Source organism: Pelecanus crispus, chromosome 15, assembly GCF_030463565.1.
Source record: "Pelecanus crispus isolate bPelCri1 chromosome 15, bPelCri1.pri, whole genome shotgun sequence".
NCBI classification, from domain to species: Eukaryota; Metazoa; Chordata; class Aves; order Pelecaniformes; family Pelecanidae; genus Pelecanus; species Pelecanus crispus.
Genome location: NC_134657.1, coordinates 4,312,233 through 4,334,913, shown reverse-complemented (window position 1 = coordinate 4,334,913; position 22,681 = coordinate 4,312,233). Strand labels below are relative to the sequence as shown.

The 22,681-nt window shown below is 45.8% G+C and overlaps 2 protein-coding genes across 2 annotated transcripts; both read left to right on the top strand.

Moving 5' to 3' along the window:
- On the top strand, positions 1 to 5,650 carry DRAXIN (dorsal inhibitory axon guidance protein). The gene is made up of 6 exons (XM_009480861.2): positions 1 to 463; positions 1,836 to 2,023; positions 2,607 to 2,718; positions 3,077 to 3,166; positions 3,411 to 3,500; positions 5,538 to 5,650. The coding sequence occupies exons 1-6, from the start codon at positions 1 to 3 to the stop codon at positions 5,648 to 5,650; spliced, it is 1,056 nt and encodes a 351-aa protein (XP_009479136.2).
- Positions 5,651 to 12,662: 7,012 nt separating this feature from the next.
- Positions 12,663 to 21,436, top strand: AGTRAP (angiotensin II receptor associated protein). Its single transcript, XM_075721608.1, has 6 exons — positions 12,663 to 12,695; positions 17,854 to 17,888; positions 18,116 to 18,227; positions 18,796 to 18,994; positions 19,215 to 19,253; positions 21,206 to 21,436. Exons 1-6 carry the CDS (start codon positions 12,669 to 12,671, stop codon positions 21,310 to 21,312), a joined length of 519 nt encoding a protein of 172 aa, XP_075577723.1. The 5' UTR covers positions 12,663 to 12,668; the 3' UTR covers positions 21,313 to 21,436.
- The last annotated feature ends 1,245 nt before the right edge of the window (positions 21,437 to 22,681 follow it).

Below are 22,681 nucleotides of genomic sequence, written 5' to 3'. Positions count from 1 at the left end.
ATGGCAACTTCTTCCACCTTCTTCTCTCCTTTCCTCTTCCTGTGTGTGCTGGTTCTTTCTGCCATCAGTCTTGCAGTCTCCCTGGACCCTGGCACAAAGCTCAAAAATGTCCCTGAGAACAACAACCATCTTCAAAACCAAGAGATGTGGCTGCAGCAGCCCAAAAGTGGGCACCACCACAAGCATGGCTTGGCCAAGAAGGAGAGGGTCCATGCCATGCCTTCTAGAGGGCGGCTGGCCTCTGAGGAAGAGGCCCTCAGAATGGGTAGCGGAGCTCCAGCTGTGGAAGAGCTGGCAGCAGAGGGACAGCCAGCAGCCCTGAAACAGAATAAGGATGTGTTCCTGGGTTTTGAGTTCCCATATCCTGAGAGGGAGAACCAGTCCCCTGGGTCTGAGAGAGGGAAGAAGCAGAACCGAGAGCATCGGCGACACAGCCGCAGGGACAGGCTGAAGCATCACAGAGGTATTTGAGCTCCAAGGGAAGCTGAGGTGGTTGGGTCAGTGTATGTGAGGGCAAGAAGATGCAGCTGTGGTTGAGCCACATGGGTATGTGGAGGGTGTGGGATGTGTGCTTGCTCTAGGGCGAAATCTGCCAAACAAAAGAGGCACAAGAAAAAAGGGGAACTCCAGAACTGGAGGCTTTTGCTGCTGGCTGCAATTTTGTGAAAATGACCTAGTTTGCCTTACAGGGGGAGCTCTGAAAGTTCCCAGGACTTGAAGGGTTGTTTTGGGGTGGCCTGCTTTGTTTTTCTGCTTTTTTAGCAAATGGTTCAATTTATGAACAAACACGTCCAAGCCAGGCTCAATCTCTCCACTGACTTTGAAAGATGACGAGAACTAGAAATAATACAAACCCCTTACTTAGCTTGAAAATCAGTTTCTTCTCATCAGAGCTTGTATTCGTCTATATTTATGCCAAACTAAAAAAAAAAAAACCAAAAAACAAACCCACAACAAAAAACCCAAACAAAAAAACCTTTGCATATGTGAAATTGCACTAATTACTTTTAAATGTTGCTTGGTTTTGACTGGGACTACTTTCTGGTGCAGGTCAAGTTGTAGGTGTGTCTCTCTGTAGTATGGTATGCTCAGTGTGGTAAATCTTTAGTTCTATTAAAGCCAGGCAATTTGTGTCAATCTACACTATTTGACAAACTGGCTGTCAGTATCCCTGAGTTCCACTTATCACTCCTCCCTGCATCAGTAAGAAGAGCTCTATTGTTTTCTCAGGGGACTGACTAAATAACTCATGTTAAGCAATATAGAAGAGCATGCAACAAAGCTGGTTTGAACCAATATTTGCAGACTACAAAACAGCCCTTGTTTCTTTGGTTTAACTTAAGGTCTATGTTTAAATTAATACTTAGGAAAAGCAGCAATCAGCCTGTGAAGACATTCTTATTTCAGGTTAGGTAGGTCCTGACTTGAGCTAAATTGACATAACCCACTATTAAAATCAAATAAGAATGCGTCCACAGGTATTTGCAGCAGCTTAATCCATTGGTTTAAAAATGGTTAAACAGGTCCATTTTTGTACTCTTGAGACCAGAAGAAGAAATCCTTTGTTTCTTAAGCAAGAGATAGACATATATCTTCAAGAAGGTGTGATTATGTATGACTTAAGTGTGTAAAAACCAAGATGCATATACTCTGGACCTGATCTATCACTTTAATAGCACAAGACTTTGTTTTACGCTGGTCTAAACAGCAGCTCAGGGTGGTAGGACACTGGCCAGTGGCTGGATGAAATCTGAATTCCTTTGACTGAAGTCTATGGCATGCAGAGAGAAAAGGGATGAGAAAGCTAATGCTGCTGTACCTGTTGCCCTCTGCAGGGAAGACTCCTGAGGCTGGGCCAAGTGCCCTGTACAAGAAACCTGAAAGCTTTGAAGAACAGTTTCAAAACCTCCAGGCAGAGGAAGCTACAAGTCTGACTCCCACCATGCTTCTCTTCACTGCACTGGAACTAGCTGTTTCCACAGAAGAGCCTCCTGTTCTTCCAGCCACATCACCACGGTCACAGGTAAAGAGATAGCTGAAGAGACAGCTGGTAACTGCACTGCACCTCTGATGCAGGCAGAAATCTCCTGCACCTAAGGTCCAGTTTCCTTTTTTTTTTTTTTTTTTTTTTTTTTTCCCCCCCCAGTTAGAGGTAAGTGCTCACTTAACACCAAAGCCCTCCCTCAAAAGCAGCTCTCTGTCTTGGAGACATCTCAACACCTCTTCTTCACGAACAGTTCCTTTAGTTGCTTCTCTTCCCTGCCCTACCTCTCCCTTAGCTAGCCATCTTCATTCACCTTCAAGGACCAGAGAGGCAGTAGCAGCACTTGACTGGAGAGGCAGCATTTCCTAATGCTCCTCCCTCGCCTTTTGTCCTCACATAGAAGCAGTGGAAACTTCCCTCTTCGCTTCAGCTGCAACAAGGGAAAACTCTTCCCTTCTGAAAATGAGTTGCCAAGAATCCCTGGTGGACAAGACAGGGGTGCAGGGTGGGGGGAAATCATAAAGCCTTTTTAAGGTCTAAAAGCACCAAGAAAATTTGCAAAGACTTCAGTGTCGCTACAGAAGTGTAATCTGTTGTCTCTTTGATTTCTTGTGGTTTGCAGGCCCGCCTCAGGCAAGATGGGGATGTGATGCCCACCCTAGATATGGCACTCTTTGACTGGACAGATTATGAGGATCTCAAACCAGAAATGTGGCCATCTGCTAAAAAGAAAGGTGCTAAACCTCCCTGTCCTCTTTCCCAAAAGTCATTCTGTAAGGCTTGTCCCATGGTTAGTGTTCACACATGTGCTGAAGGATGTGAGATCACAGTGGTGCGGAAAGAGAGAAAAAGCATCAAGCTGATTGTGTTTTGTGCTCAGTTTCAGAATGTTTCTCATTTTGGATGCATAGTTTGAGGGCAGAGGAAAAATGATGGATGGAGGGTTGAGAAATAGGGAGGAGATTAGACTATGAAGGTTTAGAGTTCAAACTCTTGAAGTTTGAGGCTGTCTTTACCCTGGAACAATGTAGTCTCCAAAATAAAAGCACTAGCATGAAATTTTCTATCAGCATCTGTTTTTTTTTTCCGTAGAGAAACGCCGCAGTAAGAGCCCCAACAGTGGAAATGAAACCGTGGCGGCTGAAGGAGAGCCATGTGATCATCACCTTGACTGCCTCCCAGGTCAGGATCAGCTTGGTAGAGTCATTTCTCCAAACATGAGATCATTTGAAATCCAGCCCAGGTTCTAATACAAGTATCCTGATTTTTAATACTGACAGAAAGTGGTATGCAGAGGGAAGGGCAGAGGCTCTGTAGGCTTGTTGTGGGAACAGATGATGTCTGTACCATGGAGCTGTCATGGGTGTCAGTAGCCCCACAAGGGAAAGCTAAATGAGCTGTGCTGACCCTTGTTCCTGTGTTGCAGGCTCTTGCTGTGACTTGCGTGAACACGTCTGCAAACCACACAATCGAGGCCTTAACAACAAATGTTACGATGACTGTATGTGCACTGAAGGTGAGTTCAGCTCTTTGCTCTCCCCATGGGTGGCTGCGTTGACTCAGAATAGTGGTTCGCATGTGAAAATAGGAGCCAAGCTCTGCTGCTCTTAGCCTTTCCCTGCCACTGACTCACAGTGTGACCATTGAGTCACCTAGGGTATCTTGTTTTCCCTCTTGAAAACAAAAATCCTGCTATCTACAAACCTAACAGAAGCCACAATATATTAACACTGCAATGGTGCTTTCAAGTATCACGGGTTATAAAAACAGACTACTAGCCTTGTTTTACATGACCTTATGCCTAATAGGCGTTTCCTGAGTTAATTTCAGCTGAACCTGTTGCAATTTAGTAGGTGTGGGCAGGACACAGACTTTTGTTTCTTAAAACTATTTCTGAAGAATCCACAGCAGCCCTTAATAGACAGTTGTGTTATGAAGATGTTGAAAGGCACCCTTCTAGTCTGATTGTGTTCAGGATCTGCTCCAGGCACTGGGTCTTGCTGCCAGAACAAACTTCTGGTTGGCAAATTTTGTGACCTGTGTTTAGGTACCTAGTGACTTTGACCAGGTCATTCACCTACTTTTTACTCATTTACTTCTTTTCACAAACAGACTGGTTTCCTGGAGTTGCAATGTTAAATGATAGTCTTTACCTTTGGTGTGTCGTGTAACACTTGAAGGTCCTCATCAGAGCGGATGTTCTGATAGATTAGCCTAGCAAAGTGTTTCTGCAAGCCTAACGAGGGTTGCCCCTGGTCCTACTTTATACTTAAGCTAGTTACAAGTTGATGCCAAATGTGCATCCTCTGTAGCATTAAAAAGATCCCCAGAGATGTAGGGTCCAGATAAGATAGACAAGATGCCTAGATAAGAGCAGAGCTCTGATCTTGTGTGCTCTCCTTCTGGGAGGCCAGACTGCCCTGGGGGGATTAGTAATGAGGGGCAGAAACCCAACTTCAAGGTAGCTGATCTCAAGGTAGCCCATGCACTCCAAAAGGCTGCTCAGTGACCTGTGACATCGGCTGGGTCTCCCGTGTACAAGTACTCAAGGACAGTTTATGGGCTGTCTCATTATAAAAGCTATAAATCCTCAGCCTCCCCCACTCAGGAGTGCTGGCACTGTTGCTATCTGCTGCCTGCTCTGGAGGTAAAAAAAGTTGCAGGTTCCAGGATGATCAAATCAGCTCCTGCTAACCCCAATGACCAGATCCTGGGCTACTGAAAATCGAGGCTTTCGTGAGAATTATTTACACACAGGCTGTACCCTGTCTGGCCCAACTAGCTACACATTCTGGTGTAACGAAGTCAAACGATAGACACCAAAAGATAAATCTGTCAGTGCTAGAAACTGGTGAGTTACCCTGACCAGAGGCTCCCGTTCCATTGCCTTCCACTGCCATGGGAGAATATGTACTGGGTTTTTTTTACAAATAAAATGCCTTCCCCCCCCACCCCGCCTTAGTATTCATCAACACTGTATCACATAGTTTCCTTCAGACCCTGCACCTCGAGCATCCAAAACAGAGAAACTGAAAGAGATCAGCAGTGAGCTTTGGATCAGACCTCTGAGTAATAATGCTTCAAAGTCTCTTCCCTCCTCTCCTGAAGCTTGAGGGAAATAAATAGCAAGGGGAGCTCCCTAGCCATTGCTGCTGCACATTAAGTCTATAGTAATTTCCCCATGGAGAGATCACTTAGACAGTAATGGGAAGTAATAGGGGGAAACCAAGCAGGGCTTCCATAAAATCACTGGAAACAATCAGGATAACTCATTGGTATTTCAAGAAGCCAGTGAAATCTTGTGCCTGAGCCAATGAATCCCAAACCAGAACAGAGAGCCAAACGGAATAGCATGGCCCAGAAAGCAATATGCCCTTCCCATGTGAGCCATTTCTCTGCAACCTCATTTGACACAGCCCAGGCTTCCCAGCCCTGGGACTGTCCCCACTGCAGCAGGCTCTGTCATGAACTGAGGCTGAGAGCTAATTGTTTGATTTTGCTGCTGTAGTGAGCCCTGGTCCCTCCTGCTCACTTATGCGTGTCTTTTCCATAGGGCTACGCTGTTATGCCAAATTCCACCGGAACCGAAGAGTGACCCGGAGGAAAGGGCGCTGCGTGGAGCCTGAATCAGCCAACGGAGAGCAGGGATCATTCATTAATGTTTAGGAGGGTGGGACTCCTGCCTGGATGGTCAGGAGCAGGGGTCAAACTGTTTATACCTAGCAATGGGAATTAGAGGAGAAAGTCAAGCAAATGACTGAAGCTGCAGGCTCTGAACATGCCAGGTTCCAACAAGACTGAAGCTCTTGTTAATTACAAATAGAGTGGCCTCAGCCTTTTCCATACCAGGGCTGCATTCCCCGTCCCTTCGCTCAGCACATTCCTGCCATTGAGCTGAGTCCCCTCTCCCAGTTAGTAAGAGGTGATCATGACTACCGTTCTGATGGTCCTGGCAGGAAAAGGCTCTGCAGTTTCATCTCCTCCTCTCAACAGAGGCAAGATATGAAAGATCCTTCAAGTCAAAGGGGATATGAGCTTAAACTTTACCTCTTAACTATTGTGTGAGAAGAAAGATAGATCCTCCTTACGGATCAGAGGTTCCTACAGGATAGGAAGCTTGTAGCCTCCAGGCAGAATCAAAGATGGAAAACGGATCAGCAGGAAGCTGGCTACCTAGGTGAGAGGGGAGCCTCTGACAGAGCTCTTGCTCTCTCCCTTGTTCACTGCTACAGACAGATATTCCCTAGCTGTTACACAGGACCACTTCCTACCTGTCGTCTTTGGGACCACCCAGTCCCACTCCTTCTTTCCTTCCTTCCTTTCTTGCTTCCAGAGAGCCACCTGGTTTCTGCAAGGATGTGGCAAGACATCCCAGCCTGCAGCTCTCACTCATTTACTTATCCTGCCAAGTCTGTTATTTTTAATGAATATTTTTAGGAGCTTTCTGGGGAAGTGATAGTTTTCCTAGTGAGCCAAAATGAAAGTTTTTGGTAACAGGAGATAGGGACAGGCTGTTCCATTGTAGTAAATCCTGTGACATGTTGCATGTGTGTTTCCATGGTATGTAAATAAAGATATGATAGATATCCTTTGTGCAACTCTTCTACTTCTTTGACTGCACCTAAAGATGTGGCAGGAGCCAGAAAGACCTATAAGGGAGCTGGCCAGCAGGTAGCACTGATGCCTTCAGGTAATCACACAGAGCAATTGTGCCACTTGGTAGAAAAATTCCCTACCCAAACTGGGGATCCAAGCTTCCCTGTATCCTCACTGAAATTGCAGCTAACAGGCAGTTTCTGCCTGGTGTAGCTATCCAGATGTTCAAAACTTCTTTATATTACTACTTAGTTACTGACTTCAGTGATATACTGGAGCAACACGGGCTACCTGTGTTAAACAGGACTAGTGTTAGTTGGTAAAGATGTTCTTTTCTACTGCTAACACCCCAGTACCCTGACTTCTGGTGTCAGACAGCTCTGAAGCCTTCTAAATGTTAAATTCAAGAACCTGGAGATGTACGGCACTTTTTGTAGGAACAGAAACATTAATCCTGGTGCTGTGGTCAGAATCCTCTTTATGCTGCTTCCCTAACGCCCCCGTTGTTCCATTTAGGTAGGCAAATCTCCATTTTGCGCTCCTGTTTCTATTGTAGTGTCACTCAGCATTGTGTATTCACTCAAATGCTGCTAGCGTAATAGTTTACACCTCTAATATGATGAGTGCCCAGTCATGACCACAGAGTTATGCTCTGAATATAATATTAGTTCTGACCCACATACACCTGTGCTGCTAGGAGATATGCTCAAGGAGGAACTTGTAAAGGAGCATTTAGGCAAAACCTACCAGCTGGTTGGATGTAGCTGTTTAGATTTCTGCTTACAGCATTACAGTCTTAACCCAAAAGGCAGGAGTAAAGAAAGGTGGTTTGGTTCCAGCTCTATTCCACGGCAGCAAGGATGCAATTTGTTAACCCAGAGGGAGAAATGCAGCCCCTCCCTCAGCCTAGATGCAGAATAGTGGGTGGTGCTGCCAGTGCTATTGTCAGTGGAAGCATAAAGGGAAAAAGGCCTTAACTGATCACAGTCAGTTGCAGAGCTCTCAGACCCTGGGCCGTGTGACACCGATGAGAACCACATGCACAGCCATTATCAAAGCCAGGTTTTGATACCACACTGCTTTCCAATATAGGAGCTGAGATCTGTGTTGGAACAGTGCAATTGAAAGAAAGCAGGAGATTTTTGTAGGGGTCTTTATCCTTGGTGATGCAGGTATTCATTGCCCCATACACTACATACAGAATCCTTGTAGGATCCTGGGCAGTGTTTTGGGCAAGACTGTTTTGCAAATCATGTGAAACACAAGCAGGCTTAAACAGCAAGTCTGAATTTAAAGCCAGAGCTTTTAGACTCCAAAAAGAGACTTGCTTCTCCAGCTCTTGCTTTTTCAGCCTTTGGTCTATTAACTCTGAATATAAAGAACAGATTATTCTTAATTGGTGGGATTAGTTAAACGTCTAAGGTCAGTGAAAATTGATTAATTATTATAAATCAAGTCACAGGATTATTGGATTGATTGCTCACATTGGAGTTTCAGAAAGAGAGCCCATGACCAAGACTCATTCTTTCTGAATCAAACCGTGATGTTGCAGAGGTGAAGCAGAAAGCGTGAGCAGTGGCACAGGCACATGCTGCACAGCCACAGCAGTGTGAAATGCACCAGACAACCTGATTTATGCATCAGCCAGATCAACTACTCACTTCGCAACTGCAGTGCAAAGGAAAGCTGTTGAGTAAATAACATGCCAAGGTGTGGAATGCAAGACCAGCCTGTGATATAAAACCCCGGGGAACATTTGCACAAGAAGTCCAACCCACTTCTGAGTATAGCAAAGCTTTTTAGTGCTGCTCTGCGCTGTCTCAAGGGCATGGCAGCAGCTGCAGAGTTACATTTAGCAACTTTCCCCTTCCTTTCCAGCATCTCCCAGTCACACTGGGGTCAGTGACAGTTCTGCCTTTGGGGGCATGAGGTCTGAAAAAGAGAGGGGGAGACAAACGCCAAGCAAGTCTTGATTTATAGGTTCTCAACTGATTGTTTGGGAAACTCAAATCATGAATTCACACAAGCTCAGCTTCTCTACTGCCCCCAGAGAGCTTAAGCCACAGCGCTTGCAAGATTTTCTATTGTCTTGAAAGGACTTTGGATCAGGCCCAAACCAGCCATAGCAGGGCTTTGTGGAATAATTTTTAAAGTTAATTGCAGGGCATGCATGCAAGAAAGGTGAGTGACAGAGTCCCACCCAAGCTCCTGCTCTACAGCCACTGCTGTTAGCAGCCTCACAATGAGTCCAAGGGGTATGCATCATTTTAAACCACTTCTCCAAGGGTGAGAATCATTAGACATGGAAAAGAGAGGACAGCGTGCTGATTTGACATAATCATCTCAGCAGCTGCCTGTTCTGCAAATGCTGTTGAATCTCGGGGATGTTGCTGGCAGTTGCCAAAATGATGACTGCAAGGGAGACAAGGAGTGGAAGCACAAATTAAAACACTTGGGAATCATTCTGTCTCAGGTCTGTAATAGTCTGCATTCATTTTAGCTTGGGGGTGTTTTATTGAAACCCTCTCTCCTCCCTCCCCCACCCTCCCAGTAATTACCCTGTTGTCAATTCACAGTGTGTGAAAGTGCTTCAATTTCAAACCCATGCTCTACTACATTGTTCAAGTCCATGCCAGTCACTCTCTGCTACATAAAGCCTGGAAAAAGCATTGCTGTTGTATTTTTTCATCAGAAAAAATTAGGGCTGTTGTTTTCTTGGAATGTTCTGAGTGATCAGATGTACCCCATAAACCCATTTCTGCTATGTCACTTCATTTTCTGGAGTGCCAGTGAATCTTGAAGTCCCTCAATGATATCACAAAGCTCTAGTTAGATTTTAGAAAAACAGAGGAGCAGATCTTCCTTGCTGAGATTGTAAAAGACTTTCAAGTGCGCTTGTCAAGATACCATGTTAGTGTAACCCTCTCCACTCCCCAAATCATCCTGCCATAGACTGTTTTGCAGTGAGGTTGCAGGAGGCGTCTCCCCACCAGCATTACAAAATGCCTTCAGTTTCCCCTCCAATGCAAATAATGTTTCAGCTTGCTGATTTCCCACTGGGATTTAAAAGGGAGTTTGTAGATCCAGGACAACGTCTATATGCCCTTCCTCACTGCTTATTCAGAAAAGCTCTATTGATAATACATGCATTTGCGCCAAGCTGATGCTTTCATTGCTCTCAGCTCCCCAGCCAGGGGCACAACTCAAAGACACCAGTGGCAGCTGCAGCCTTTAGTTGCCTTCAGACTAGACCCCAAGTGAGGGACGAGAAGGACAGAACTATGAGGGGTGAGCTTGTCTGCATCCCCATAGGCCAGATAAGGACAGCAGGAGCAATTATATTGGCTCCTCTACTTCTCCACAGAATTTCTATCACCTTATCCATCAAGGGTACAGTGTCCTGAAAATGCAAAGGAAAGCGTTTCTGCCTTATTAGCCTCACTTTTATGCTGTCAGACAGGGAGCCAGCTGTGTATTAGGTTTTTACTCAGTATGCGCAAAACATACACCAATATATTTGAGATAAAGCAGCTAATTGCTGGATATTAGTTGCAGAGAGCTGAACTTACCTGGACCAGTCTTCTAGTCAGGAAAATCTCTGTATCCTGTTTCTAGTCTCCTGGGACGTCTGCTTCTCCCTGCAGGTCTTCTTTAATGTGCTGCTTATCTTTCTCACCATGTTTATGTTGCTTTGAGTTATCAAGCCTAGGGAAGGGAACAGAGACAGCAGGTTACACAGAGAGGCAATTTACAAGGTACAAGCAAAGCAAAGCAGAGATAAAAAACAACCAACCCCCCCAGATCAGATAGGTGTGGGAGACGTGCAAATGCATAATGTCTATCATAGCTCTCATTGTTTTCATATCCATGAGATCATTAAGACATTTCTAAGTCCCTTGCATCCATGACATGCAAGCCCAGGATATAATAAGCAGGGCTGAATTAATTGCATGATACATTGATGAACAAAGTGAAGTAAAGCGCTTTTATTGTACAAGGGGAAACGAATGCTTTGCATTAAACAGCAGTCACATCAATCCAAATTATGGCTCATGCTGCATAAATGATAATGAGACTCTGTCTCAGTCTGAGTGCGAATGCTGAAAGGAGCAAAGACGCCCACACACTGCTGCATCTAAACAGTTCTTGTACTTAAACTGAGACAGTGGAATTTGTCTCTATAACAAATGGTTCTCCTTTGATAGATACCTATCCTGGCGGAACGGCATCCCTATTGCACTTTGCACCCAAATACTGAGCCAGCAATATGGCTATTCAAAGTCTCTCTTTACCTTCCCCCCCCCCCCCCCCAGATGTCACATCTTCTTTTTGTCATTTAGGGTAAAATTCAGTCCTTGACATTACTGGGACCACTAGCATTGATCCCATTTGATGCCACTACTTCTGTGAATAGAGGCAGGGCTCCCCTGCAAGACACAGAAATGGAAATGAAGTCACAGCTGATGTGGCATGTGGCGATAGATGAGTTACATTTCAATCTTTCATCTGGTTAAGTGGAACATTCAGAGATTCCTGGGGGGGACTTTCACAGCCTTTTTTTTCCACTGCTGTTCTCAGCTATGCAGCCAGTCAGTTTTGTTCTGCTGCTTCCTCTGGTTAGCATTTTCTAGGTTGTTTCATTTTGGCATTTAATACCTTGCCTTGGGAGGTCTTCAAGTGTGCTGCATATTAGCAGTCAATAGCACTCAGGGTGCAGTGAAGGGCAGGCTAGATAGGGCTACATTTGCGGCTTGTTTGAGAATGTCTGAGTGTAGGTTCAGCACTGCACAATTCTCATGTGTAACCTTGCACTGCACTGCTTGAACTGGAAATGAGATTGAAAGATGACTCATACATTTCCACATTCAGCTTCTGCAATGAACTTCTGACTCCTTGCTCATTCCTCAGAGGGCCCCATCTTTTCTGTAAGAATAAATGATGACAAGAAAGCAACTGACCCAGTAAAACACTGTAGTCTTACACTGCAGACAGGCAAAGCATGCCTTGGGCAAAGAAGGGAGGGTTTGAGAGGCGTCATCCTGACTTCTTGGTTCTGTTAGTTCATTTGCCATGCTTAGGGAGAAGACTGCTGCTATGAACTGGACAGGAAATGGTAACTTATAGCTGTACTGTGTGGGGTTGGGTTGATCACTTACCACCTTCCCTAGTTCTAAAATGGAAGAAGCTTTCTTTCAGAATGAGAGATGAAGAACTTGTGATTTGTACCAGGCTTTTAGGCAAAGAGCTCAGTCATCTAGTTTCAGGGAAAAGTCTAGGGCCATAGGAAACAACTAGTATCTGCCAGCCGTTCTCTAGCTACATGGCTAGAGACTCCGGTGCTCAACCACAGTGACCTGAACTTGACTGGGTTATTGTGTGATACAGCTGAGCACAGCTAGTGCCTTGCAATTGCTTTTTTATTGGTGTTTATCAAGAGTCTCTTTGTCACTCTTCACCTTTTTGCCACGGTACTGATGTGGGTGCAAAAGCTTTCTCTTCCTCCAGAAAGCTGCTAAGTCCTATACACTTACTAGCCTTCCTGGACTCCGACTACAGTCCAAGTATACTGTCAGACCTTCCCTCAGCTGCGTTACGTGTGTAAGTAGCAGGACGAACCGTTTGGCCGGGTGTTTGGAGTCAACAAACTCATCCAGGCAGAGGTGGTGGCTTTCTGTTTTGGAAACAGGTGCTGTGCAAGACACATCGGGTAGCTAGAGTATCCAGGCTATTTCCTCGTTCGGAACACGGCCGTCTGACAAGAAACAGCCGCTTGCCACCCAGCCCACAAAGGCACACTGCAGAACCTCGGTGCGCCAGGTGATGTGGCAGAGGGCACGGCCCAGGGCCGGGGCCGGGCCTCCCCTTCCCTCCGGACCCCCCGACGTGCCGCCGGCGCCCGAGGACCCTCCGCGGCGGAGGGGCTGCCGAGGGGCTGCGGCCCCGCGGGGCGTGGCGGGGCGGTGTCCCGGCTCCTCCCGCCCCGCCGCCCTCCCCTGGGCGGCCCGGGGCCAGCCCGCGGCGGGGCCCGGCCCAGCCCCACGTAGGGCGGCCCCGCCGCCGGGAGTCACGGGGCGGGCGGGCCGCTGCCATGGAGCTGCCTGCCGTCAACCTCAAGGTAGGGGCCGCGCCGCTCCCGGGCCTCCCCGGCTGCCCCGCGGCCGGCCGCCCGCTCGGGCTCCGGGGGCTCGGCGAGAGCAGGCTGCCGGCGCCGGGCCGGGGCCCGGGCCCGGGCCCCGCCGTGAGGAGCGGGAGGGCTGCGGCCGCGGCTCGGCGGAGGCAGGGGCGCTTGGCCCGCCTGCCCTCTCCTCTCGCATGCGGGGCAGCTCGCCCAGGTCCGGGCCCTGGCCGAGGGCCGGGTCGGGAGACGGGGAGGCCTCCGAGGAGGGAAGGCTGGCGTCTCTAAAGCTCTTCCATCACGTGGGCAAGCGTTGCAAAAGCTCCGGGTCATTAAGACCGGCAGGCAGCGGCTCCGAGGTTCTCTCTGACTTCAGGGCAGTTGCTAAAGCGGCCAAGGACTGGGTTGGGACAACAGCTGGTTATTAACGTGTCCCTGGAGGTTTCCAGCTCAGCTGACCAGAGCTAAGCCGGGATAAACACTACACAAGATCCTGAGGAGGCAAAGTTTTTGCTTGTCAAGCAAAATATCTTAGAAAGATGATCCCACTTACTTTGGGGTTATCATCTGGTAGGTAGTTGAAATTACTTCTCTGTTGCGGGTGGGTGGGGCTTCAACTGGGGCAACTTGAAAATTTTGCTGAATGTCTGGTAACCAAAGAAATGGGAAATAAGGGACTTATCACAGTTATGTTACTTTCCACTTTGGGAAGAAGTGCATCCTTGTGGAGAAGCTGGCAGATGCTAAAATCATTTTGCTTTTGATGTTTGATATTGAACTCTTCCCTGAATACCAGACAGGTGACATTTTCCTCTGGGGTTTTTTTTTTTTCTTTTGTATTTTCAGAGCCCTGAGATTTCTAGGGGTGTGTGCCTTATTCCAGCTTCACTATTTCGTGTATCTTGTTTGGTATGGCAAGTTTCAGGTGCTTGCTTTGGTTAAAACTTTGCCCAGAGAATGAGAGCATCACTCATCACATCAGGCTTTTTCTGCTATCGATTCATAAAGCTGCGAGCAGTGGCCTTGGAGCAGGCTGCCTACATGCTGGCTGGGAGGACAGTATTATCTCAGCTACCGTTACGAATTCAGCTTTGTACAGAAAGGCTTTCATGTGGCTGTGCTAAAAAAAAGAAGCTTGGCATTCATACAATGATGTTTCCCCCTCTTACTGGTTCACCAAGAAAAGCAACTTTCCTTGTTAGAGGCAAGTAAGCAAATGGCTTTTTCGGGGCCTGGCATGTGGATTATATTACATTCTGGAAACTAGCTGATACTTCGCTCGGACAAGTTTGGACTATTGTGTGATTCCCAGGGCACTAGGAAGATTAAAAGATCTTGCCTTCTGCTTTGTTTTTTAACTTGGTTTTGATTTTTTTTTTTCCCATGCTAAAACAACAGTGAAAAATAAGGACATTTAATTAAAAAGTTTGCCAACATGAAATACATGTTCTACCATGGGAGGTGGAGATAGGGGAGCTGAAAAACACAGACTTCTTGAATGAATGAGTCACCATGACAACACAATTAAAACACTGCTTTTCTTCTCTGGTTTCAGACAACCATTCCCAAATCGCTTCCTAGATAAGAGTGAGCTTGTCCTGGGCAAACTGTTTTCAGCATTAAGAAATTCCTTGTTGTCAAGTCTGCCGGTACTGCTCTGAGGCTGAAGAGCTGGGGAATAGCGAGTTAACAATTGTACCTGCATCTTTGTACTGTTCCTGAGCTAGGGCCTGCTTCCCTGAAACATACTGCAAAGATGGGAAGGATTCGTATTCTGAAAGGGACTGGAAATAACACACACTACTGCTATTCATTGGCATGATTTGCTTACAGTTTCTGTGAGATTAAAAAAGATGAGCCTCATGATAGAAGTAGCTCCAAGAAAACGGCATGACTGAGCTGTGTTTGTGCCAGAACATAGCAATGTCTTAGCCTTGAGGTCTCTCTTCAAGCTACTTGCAGAGCTATAAAATTAATGTAGCAGGCTTTGCCCTAGAGTGGATGAGGAACACGCTCATGAAACAGCATCTACGGGCTCAGCTCTAATAGTAGTGCTCAGCAAAGCATGTGGGAAGCAGCATAGACATATTTTTCCAGTGAATGCTTGACACCATAACTATGCAGAACCTTGAAATACAAAGTTTGAGTTTGATAAAGCCTGGACAATGCCCTACAATCCATGCACCTGGAAACATAAGTTTTGTGCTTGGGCATTTTTAAATGCTAGGTCACAGAATCATAGAATAAGTTAGATTAAAAGAGACCTCTGTATGTCATCTAGTCCAACCTCCTGCTCAAAGCAAAGCTAACTTCAAAGCTAGATCAAATAGCTCAACTCAAAATTCAGCTGACTTTTAAAAATCTCTAAGGGTAGAGCCATGATAGCCCTGTTGGACAGCCTGTTCCACTGCCTAACCACTCTCATTATTATCACTCTGTTATAACAATGAGGAGCATCCTCGCAGGTGCCTCACTCACAGGTGGCCACTCAGCTCTATATTTTGGTTAGTATATCCTCAGGTGAATATGTCACAGAGTAGATGAAAAAAAAAAAAGTAAAATTAAGAAAATTAGATACTACAAGAAAATAATTTTGATTTGGAACCATGTAATTTTTAACTTAGTCAAAATTCAGCTTTGTGCTAGGTTCTGTGCTGAAGCATGTTTAAAGGAGTGAGTTCCCGTTCCAAAGAGTTTCCCATCTAACGAGACCCAGGCAGACCCAGGCTCTTTGTATGCTTGGCAATTAGTTCCATCACCTGCTGGGATTTGCAGAGGAGCTAGGAATTCCCCTTAGCTCTCCCCAATTTTCAATGGGATGCTTTTAATCACATGGTTATCCTTCTGCCCAGAGGGGATGGGGACAAAGGTCCCGCCTTTCTTATTTTCTGCTCTCCACACTTATTCAAGTCTTGGGAGTTATTTTCTCAAAAGAAGAAATGTGTGCCTTCCTTAGGTACAGACTTAAGTCCTTGAACAGATGGAAAAACTTTGAATTCTTCTGCTGTCTCATCAGGAGACTGCCTGCAAATTATTTAACCTCACATAGTGACTGTAGCTTTAAAGAATGTTTTTCATTAACACTACATTTTCTGTGCTAAAGCATACCAAGACCACCAGCTAATTCCATAGTGCCCTGAAGAACCGTCAGGTAAATTGGACTAATAACCAGGAAGGGAATGCCTTGGTTTTATTTCAGCAGTCCCTCATACTATCAGCCCTAGTTTACCTGACTTTATGCTGATGACTAAGCTTGCTTCATAATTTAATAACTACAATATTGATCTAGACAGCTTTAAAAAAAAAAAGCCACCCTGCCTAATTTTGTTAACTGGTGAGCCTTGAGGGGTCTTGCGGGTATGTATCATGCAATTAAATACTACCTAATTAAGAATTTCCCTGATGCTGTGATAGTCTCTTGAGTAAATGCTATTTGCATATCTACATTCTTACCCAGGAACATCCTGTATTTTACTGATTAGCACTTTCTGCCTGGTCTCCATGGTACAACCGGGGAGAAGGGAAAGCAGGGGGTGATGGTGAAGCATTTTGTAGGCTTTCATGAGCAATTAAAAAAAATCATTAATAAAAATCTGTTTAAGCAGTGTTTGAAGTTAAGACAAAGTCAGGCTACTTGGGGTGAATGCTTGACAGATATGCTAGGGTACTGCAGTGAAGCAAGAGCTCTGTCTTATCCTAAGGCATCTACATTGTGGTATCCTGGCAGAGCAGTATGAGCCACAGCAGATGCGTCGCTCCTGTTGATTTCCTGGCCGTGCTCCACTCATGTCACAGCTTCATTGGTTATTAATTCTCTTCTTGAGCAACTAGTTTTGTATTAAGTTAGAGCATAGATAGATGTTTTAAGTCGGTGAATGTAGCAGGATGTCAGTAGATCTTAATTTTTTTTTTTAGTCTCTTAATACTGTTATCTGCATACAGCTTTCCTGTGGCCACCAGCTAACTTAGCTTTTTGCTACTTACTCATTTCCCAATTTTTTTTTTTTTTGTGGGAGTATTTGGGGGGAGTGTGCTTCAGAGGGGTTTTGGTGGTGGTGGTTTTATTTTTTATACCGAGGTTGGTATAAATGCTGACAGGAGCCTTTCTCACACCTAGAAAAAATAGAAGAGTGCCTATTTCCCCTGCATCCTCTGATATGTCCAGACTTCAGCCTTTCTTTTATGAGGCTGCTAAAAGAGCCTGTCTTCCATTTTCTTGTTTTTACAGTGAATATGAGTGATCTCCCTTTGTTGAGATTGGCCAGCAGGCTCAAAAGCAAGTGAGCACATGGATATATGTATAGAAAAAGACTGAAGTGGTATATTCTTGTTCCCATTTGCTGTCTTAATAAACATGTAGAGTATGTCTCCTTGGTTACAGAAATGTCAAGCGCTGGTGAACAGAATCCTTGTGTCACTTGTTACAGTAATCTTTTTGGATTTGTCCCCTTGAGCACGAGGATCAGGATCATTCAGGGCATTTGCAAAGTACAGAATTTGTGACAGTATTATCTTGTTGCTACTTAGGGCACTGCTGGCATTTGGGCCCTTGTGGCTTCACTGGGAATGGAGAGAACTGTGTACTATAGCAGGATCGGGTACTATGGCAGTTATCTCAGGTTCCTAGAAGATTCCTTCAGGTCTGTTAATATTGCAGTGAGGTTGAACCACTGCTCTGAACAGACTGGAAGGAGGTAAAGGGAGGATTCACTGAGGACTGGAGTGAAATTGCTGGGAGCTGCAGGCATGACTTTCCATGGACTTCTTGGTGATGGGATGCCAGATTGGTCATGTATAAACTGTGCTAGCATAGTGTGAATCAGATTGCTTGGCTTTCTGTACAAACTCTTCTGGAGTTCCAAAATCAATAACCCATTTAGAAAAGACTAAGTGGGCCCTGAATCAACTGTTGACAGAGATGACAACAATAATGAATGACTACACTGTAGCACCACAGGAAATACTCAGCAACAGAAGCAGAGAAAAATGGGTTTGCGTCTTCACTGTCCCAGCTGCTACGACAGCTTTCTACGCTGGTTCACAGGTCCAGTGCACTCTTCCACCTGTCCCTTGGAAACAAGATGGTGTCATTTCATGTCAATCCTCCCACAGTTCTCCCAACTTGCTGACCTGTCTTTCCTCTCTGTTTTTTTCGTAGGCCATCATTCTGGTACACTGGCTGCTCACAGTGTGGTGAGTGATTGGTAACTGGCCTGGCCTGGGTGAGAAGAGGGTATTCCTTCAAAGTAGGAACGGGACATTCTCGGGGAATCAGCACTCCCTATTTGTGCCTGTCTGTGTGCAAGAAGATGCTAAATCTAAGAGTGAGGTGTTTATATGGGAACAGGGATGAATGCAAACAAACTGTTGCAGGCTTATTGTGAATGTGGGCTGGAGGTTTTTTTTGTCTCGTTTGGCAGGGGATGCATGAATCACCTGTTTCCAGCCTCCTATGCCTGGGGAAATTTCAGTGTCCTTGCAGTGGGGATTTGGGCCGTTGTGCAGCGAGATTCCCTCGATGCCATCTTGATGGTGAGTGTGATGGTGTTTGCCTCCACCTGGCTGCTGAGGGAGAGGGTGGAGGGCAGAGGCAGCTTCTTTGAGTCAGTGATGATTTTCAGCTGTTCCCAGTACAGCAATGAACAAGTCAAATTCCCTGTTTGGGTTGTTTTGGGTTTTTTTAAGAGAGTGTATAAATCTATAAGCACTGTAAACCATGGTGAGAAGCATTCACTGTCACTTATTTTGCTTCTCAGAGGTGAGGCATACTCGATTCTTACTTTTTTTTACCTGCTGTTGTGACTTGTAATGCCGGGGGGGACTGAAAGCGTTTAATATGCTTGAGTTGGAGGGGCTTTATAAAAGCCTCCTCTGAATATTAAAGAGATATCGTGAGAAGGTGTCTGACAGACATGAAGAAAATGCATGAAATACGAGATCATTAATTTAGGAATCTCTGTCTACTTGGACAGTGTCAAGGGTTAGCAATGTGTGATACTGGGGTGAAGGCACGATTGTGTGAACACACCTCTTGCAGGAAATAGACGCTGTAACTGACTGTTACCCTATTCAGTTCATGTACCATTCTCTCTGTTTCCAGTTCCTGACTGGCCTGCTGCTGACAGTCCTCACAGACATCACTCACATCTCTGTCTTCTACCCTCCAAACAAACTTCTCACTGATGCGAACCATTTCAGTGTGGGCATGGCCATCTTCAGCCTCCTCCTCAAACCTGCGTCCTGCTATTTGGTGTATCGAATGTATCGGGAGCGTGGAGGAGAGTACACCTTTAACATAGGTAGGATGCTTCCTCTGCCTCCGCGTCAGTGTGGGCCGCCTCCTTAGGGAGACCGCCTTGCGCTTTGGACCCTTCCGCCTGAGCTCTGTGCAGCTGGATTCTGCTCCCTTCTCCAGGGTGAGGAGGTGCTTGCTCTCTCTTGCGCATGTCTGCTCTCCCATTTTGTGGTTCTGCTGTGTCTTAGGCCTTAAATTTACATTCTTCCTCTCTTCCCTTGCAGCCCTGAAATCCTCAGCTGACAGCCGTTTTGCCCACAATGGTATTGATACCACTGCTGTCTCTTACTCAAGATAACTGAGAGGCTTTTCCTCTCTTCCTCCTCCTGCATTTGTGTACTTATTGGAAGCCTTTGGGTGTCCTCCTCTCTTTGCCAACGCTTCCTTTTCCTTCTGGGGGAACGTAGAGGCAGCATCCGCTCTAGCTGGATTATGCATGAGAGAGAAAGAAGCTGGGTTTCTAACTCCGTGCTTTCTCTGGGCCTCACACATCCTAGCTACCTTGATTGCTTTGGACCTCCATTTCCTCAGCTGGAAAATGGGACTGATGTTTACCTTGTTGGACTTTGCCTGGAGGCACTCGTTTTTCTCCTGTTTGTACTTGCTAGTGATAATGTGGCAGCCTTGCCAGAGAGAAGGGGCTGTGGCTGGATGTTCTGGGTCTCAGTCAGCTTTGCCAAGCATGCCTGGTGCTAGTTCATGCTGGGGCAGCTGCCAGGGATTGTGTGCTGTGTGGGAGTTCACCCTGGCAAAACCAGCAGCCTGGCACAGTTATCTTTTTGCCTTCCTAAGAAAGCTGTGCAGGACAAAGTATGGTACAACGGCATTACAGTGTTTGAAAGCTGTCACTTGTGCTGCTTTGGTGCTAGCAAAGAAGATAACGCTTCCTGCAAAAAGAGGTGGATACCTGCAGAGGCGGAGAGGCCATGGAAGGGAACCATGGCTTGGGGCGCTCTGTGTTGTTTGCATCTCCCTGCTAGTGGAATGTGGATGTCTTCTCCATCAGCTACTTGTGCAAATGGCGGACAGATCTGTCTTAACTGGGTCAGAAGGCCTCTGAGTCAACTGCAGTGCCTTGCCGTGGGCCATGTTTGTGCCAATTTTTATTAGCTGCTCACTGTGTTTGTAACTGGGATTTGACATTTGTATCCCATGGAGAGTGTAGGTATCATTGAGGAGTTCATCCCTTTGCTTGGCATTTGAGAGCGCTCCTTTTCAACCACGCTATCCCAACACAAGCATGATACTGTCTGAAAGTCTCCTCTCAGGCACAGGTTGGAATTCAGACACTTTGTAGTTTCATATGCTCTCCTGAACTGTCTTTATCACAAGATTTTCAGTACAAACTGTGTGCTGTTGTTTTGACGAATGTGGTTGACAAATTTCCTCTTTCATTTTCCTGCGCGTTTTCCTTTTGAACCTAACAGTGTTGCATTTTTCCTGGTCTTCTCCGTCTCCTTTTCTTCCCACACAAAATCCCTTTTTGTTGCTTGGCAGCATCCTTGCTGCATAGAACAAGCCTCTGATACGGTTTGGTACCCACCTTTGATTCAGATTACTTTCTAGCCATGGCAGATGCCTGGCCTATAGATAAAGAGCTTTCCATGCACATTCTCCCTCTGTCTCTCTTCTTTCCCTGCTCATCCCCTGGACAGTAACATGATTTTGTACCATTCTTGTACCACAGGCAGATTGTTCATAGTGCAATTGGAAGCACTGCTGGATTCAAATTTAGTGCCATGGTGCGGCACACTTGAGGCATAGCTGCATTGCTGGGAAGAGTGGTTCATGGATGAATCATGCTCTTAAATCTATGCTGTCAGCTAGCTGTGGTTCCTGCTGCTTCTGGTTTTGTCTGTTCATTTTTCTACTGCATCTCATAAACTTGATCTTGCTGAAATATGCTATTACAGGAGCCTGTTATGCTGCTGTGTAGTATTGTGGGTCTTGCTTTCCACACAGCCATGTGGCTACTAAGAGAGCAGTTCTCAGGGAATGAAGAGGCATCTTCAAATGGATCTAGTTACTTTGTCTGTGTTGGAAGGATGAGTTTTCTTACCTCCCGCCTGTGTAGTGAGGATCACAGAACACAAGTGCTGGCCAGCTGATAGAGCAACTAATGTGGTGTGCTCCTGAGCTGTTGGTTTCTTCTAGGGGATTCCGTTCTTGTGCTTTTGCTTTTTTCCCAAGCTTGTTCTCTTCCATCTCCATTCAGGTATCACCCATGCAGGCCGGGATCGCAGCTCCTATGAGCCAATTGATCAGCAGGATGCCCCTCCACAGTGGCCTGACTCAAGCAAGACAGCCCAGCAGCCGTACTGAGGCCCTCTCTGCAACAGAGGACCAACGGTTCCCTCGCCCAGTCTAGCCTTCTGCTCTTCCCATGTCCGTTCTGATGGAGCAAGACCTGCTACTAAGCAACCAGGAGAGGATCTGATATTTCATTTCTTCTGCCTCCCTGAAGGTTAGGCAGATGGGTTCCTGCAGTAAGTCCAGAAGATCTCGGAGATGTCATGTTAAGCACTGTGACTCTTTGTAATCCCAGTACTTTCCTCCCTCCCCTTAAATCCCTCCTCTCTGTATGTGAGTGGATGCACCTTCTGCAGTCTTCCAAGTCTTGTATTGTGCATCCTCTCTATTTTAAGTAAGGGAACCACTCAAAATATTCCTGGACAAGCTATCTTTAAAAGGCTTATGGACTGCCGTTAAACAATACAGTTTAGCCTGCTTTTATGCAGATACATTTCCAGGAAACATCTGGGAGTTCTTGAGGGCTGTTTTTGATGGTGTTATTTAACTAAGATTTAGGACCATAACTCCCTATGCTAGCTGTGGTGGTTTGCACACAGCTGGGGTTGGTATAAAATGCTCTTACTGGGCCAGGGAGCTGCTTGTGCTCCCAGTATTTAGTCTTGGGTTTGATTCACTGATGCTTTTATGCAAGTTGAATGTCCTTCAGGATCCTTAAAATGGCTGTTGAATGTAGGTTATAGATACTCTGTGCCTTGAAATGTCCTTCAGCTGCCTATCTCAACAGAACTTGAAATGTTACATTTTTCTAAGAAAACTATAAAATGAACACAGTTTTTCTGTGTTAGAAAAAGTTACAGTGGTCGCCTATGTCTCATTTGAAAATTTAGGTATTTCTGAGGGTTTGGGACTGTAGCCAGGCAGTCTGGGAGTGTCATTATGAGGGAACGTCTATGGGGCTTCTATGGCTTTTAGTCTAAGCTTTACTCAGACAAGTAGAGGGCACTGCTTGCAAATGTGTGGGTGGGAAGGTGGGCTAGTAAAATGAGGATTGGGGAAAGGAAAGGATGGGTTTATTTACACTGCAATGGTGAGCTTTGTGGGATGTGACAAACTAAACTCTAATCTTAGGCACAATAAATCTGCCCTACTGTGGCTTTCAGGTAAAATCCTAAAAAAAAAAAAAAGTTCAACAGGATTCTTTTTCAGAAGAAAAAGAGTATGTCAGCTTTGGCAGAATGGAAATACTAGTGCTAGGAAGACCTGTGTTGTTCTGAAGCAGTTTGATTTTTCAAAGTTTACATCTGTTATTCTACAACTGCATTTCTCTTGACAAGACCTGCTGCTGCATTGATTCTTGAGTGACCAAGAGCCCTGTTAACTTTGCTCTAACCTCTAGAACCGTGCCATTTGTATTTTTAAAACCAAGCAATTTTCTCCA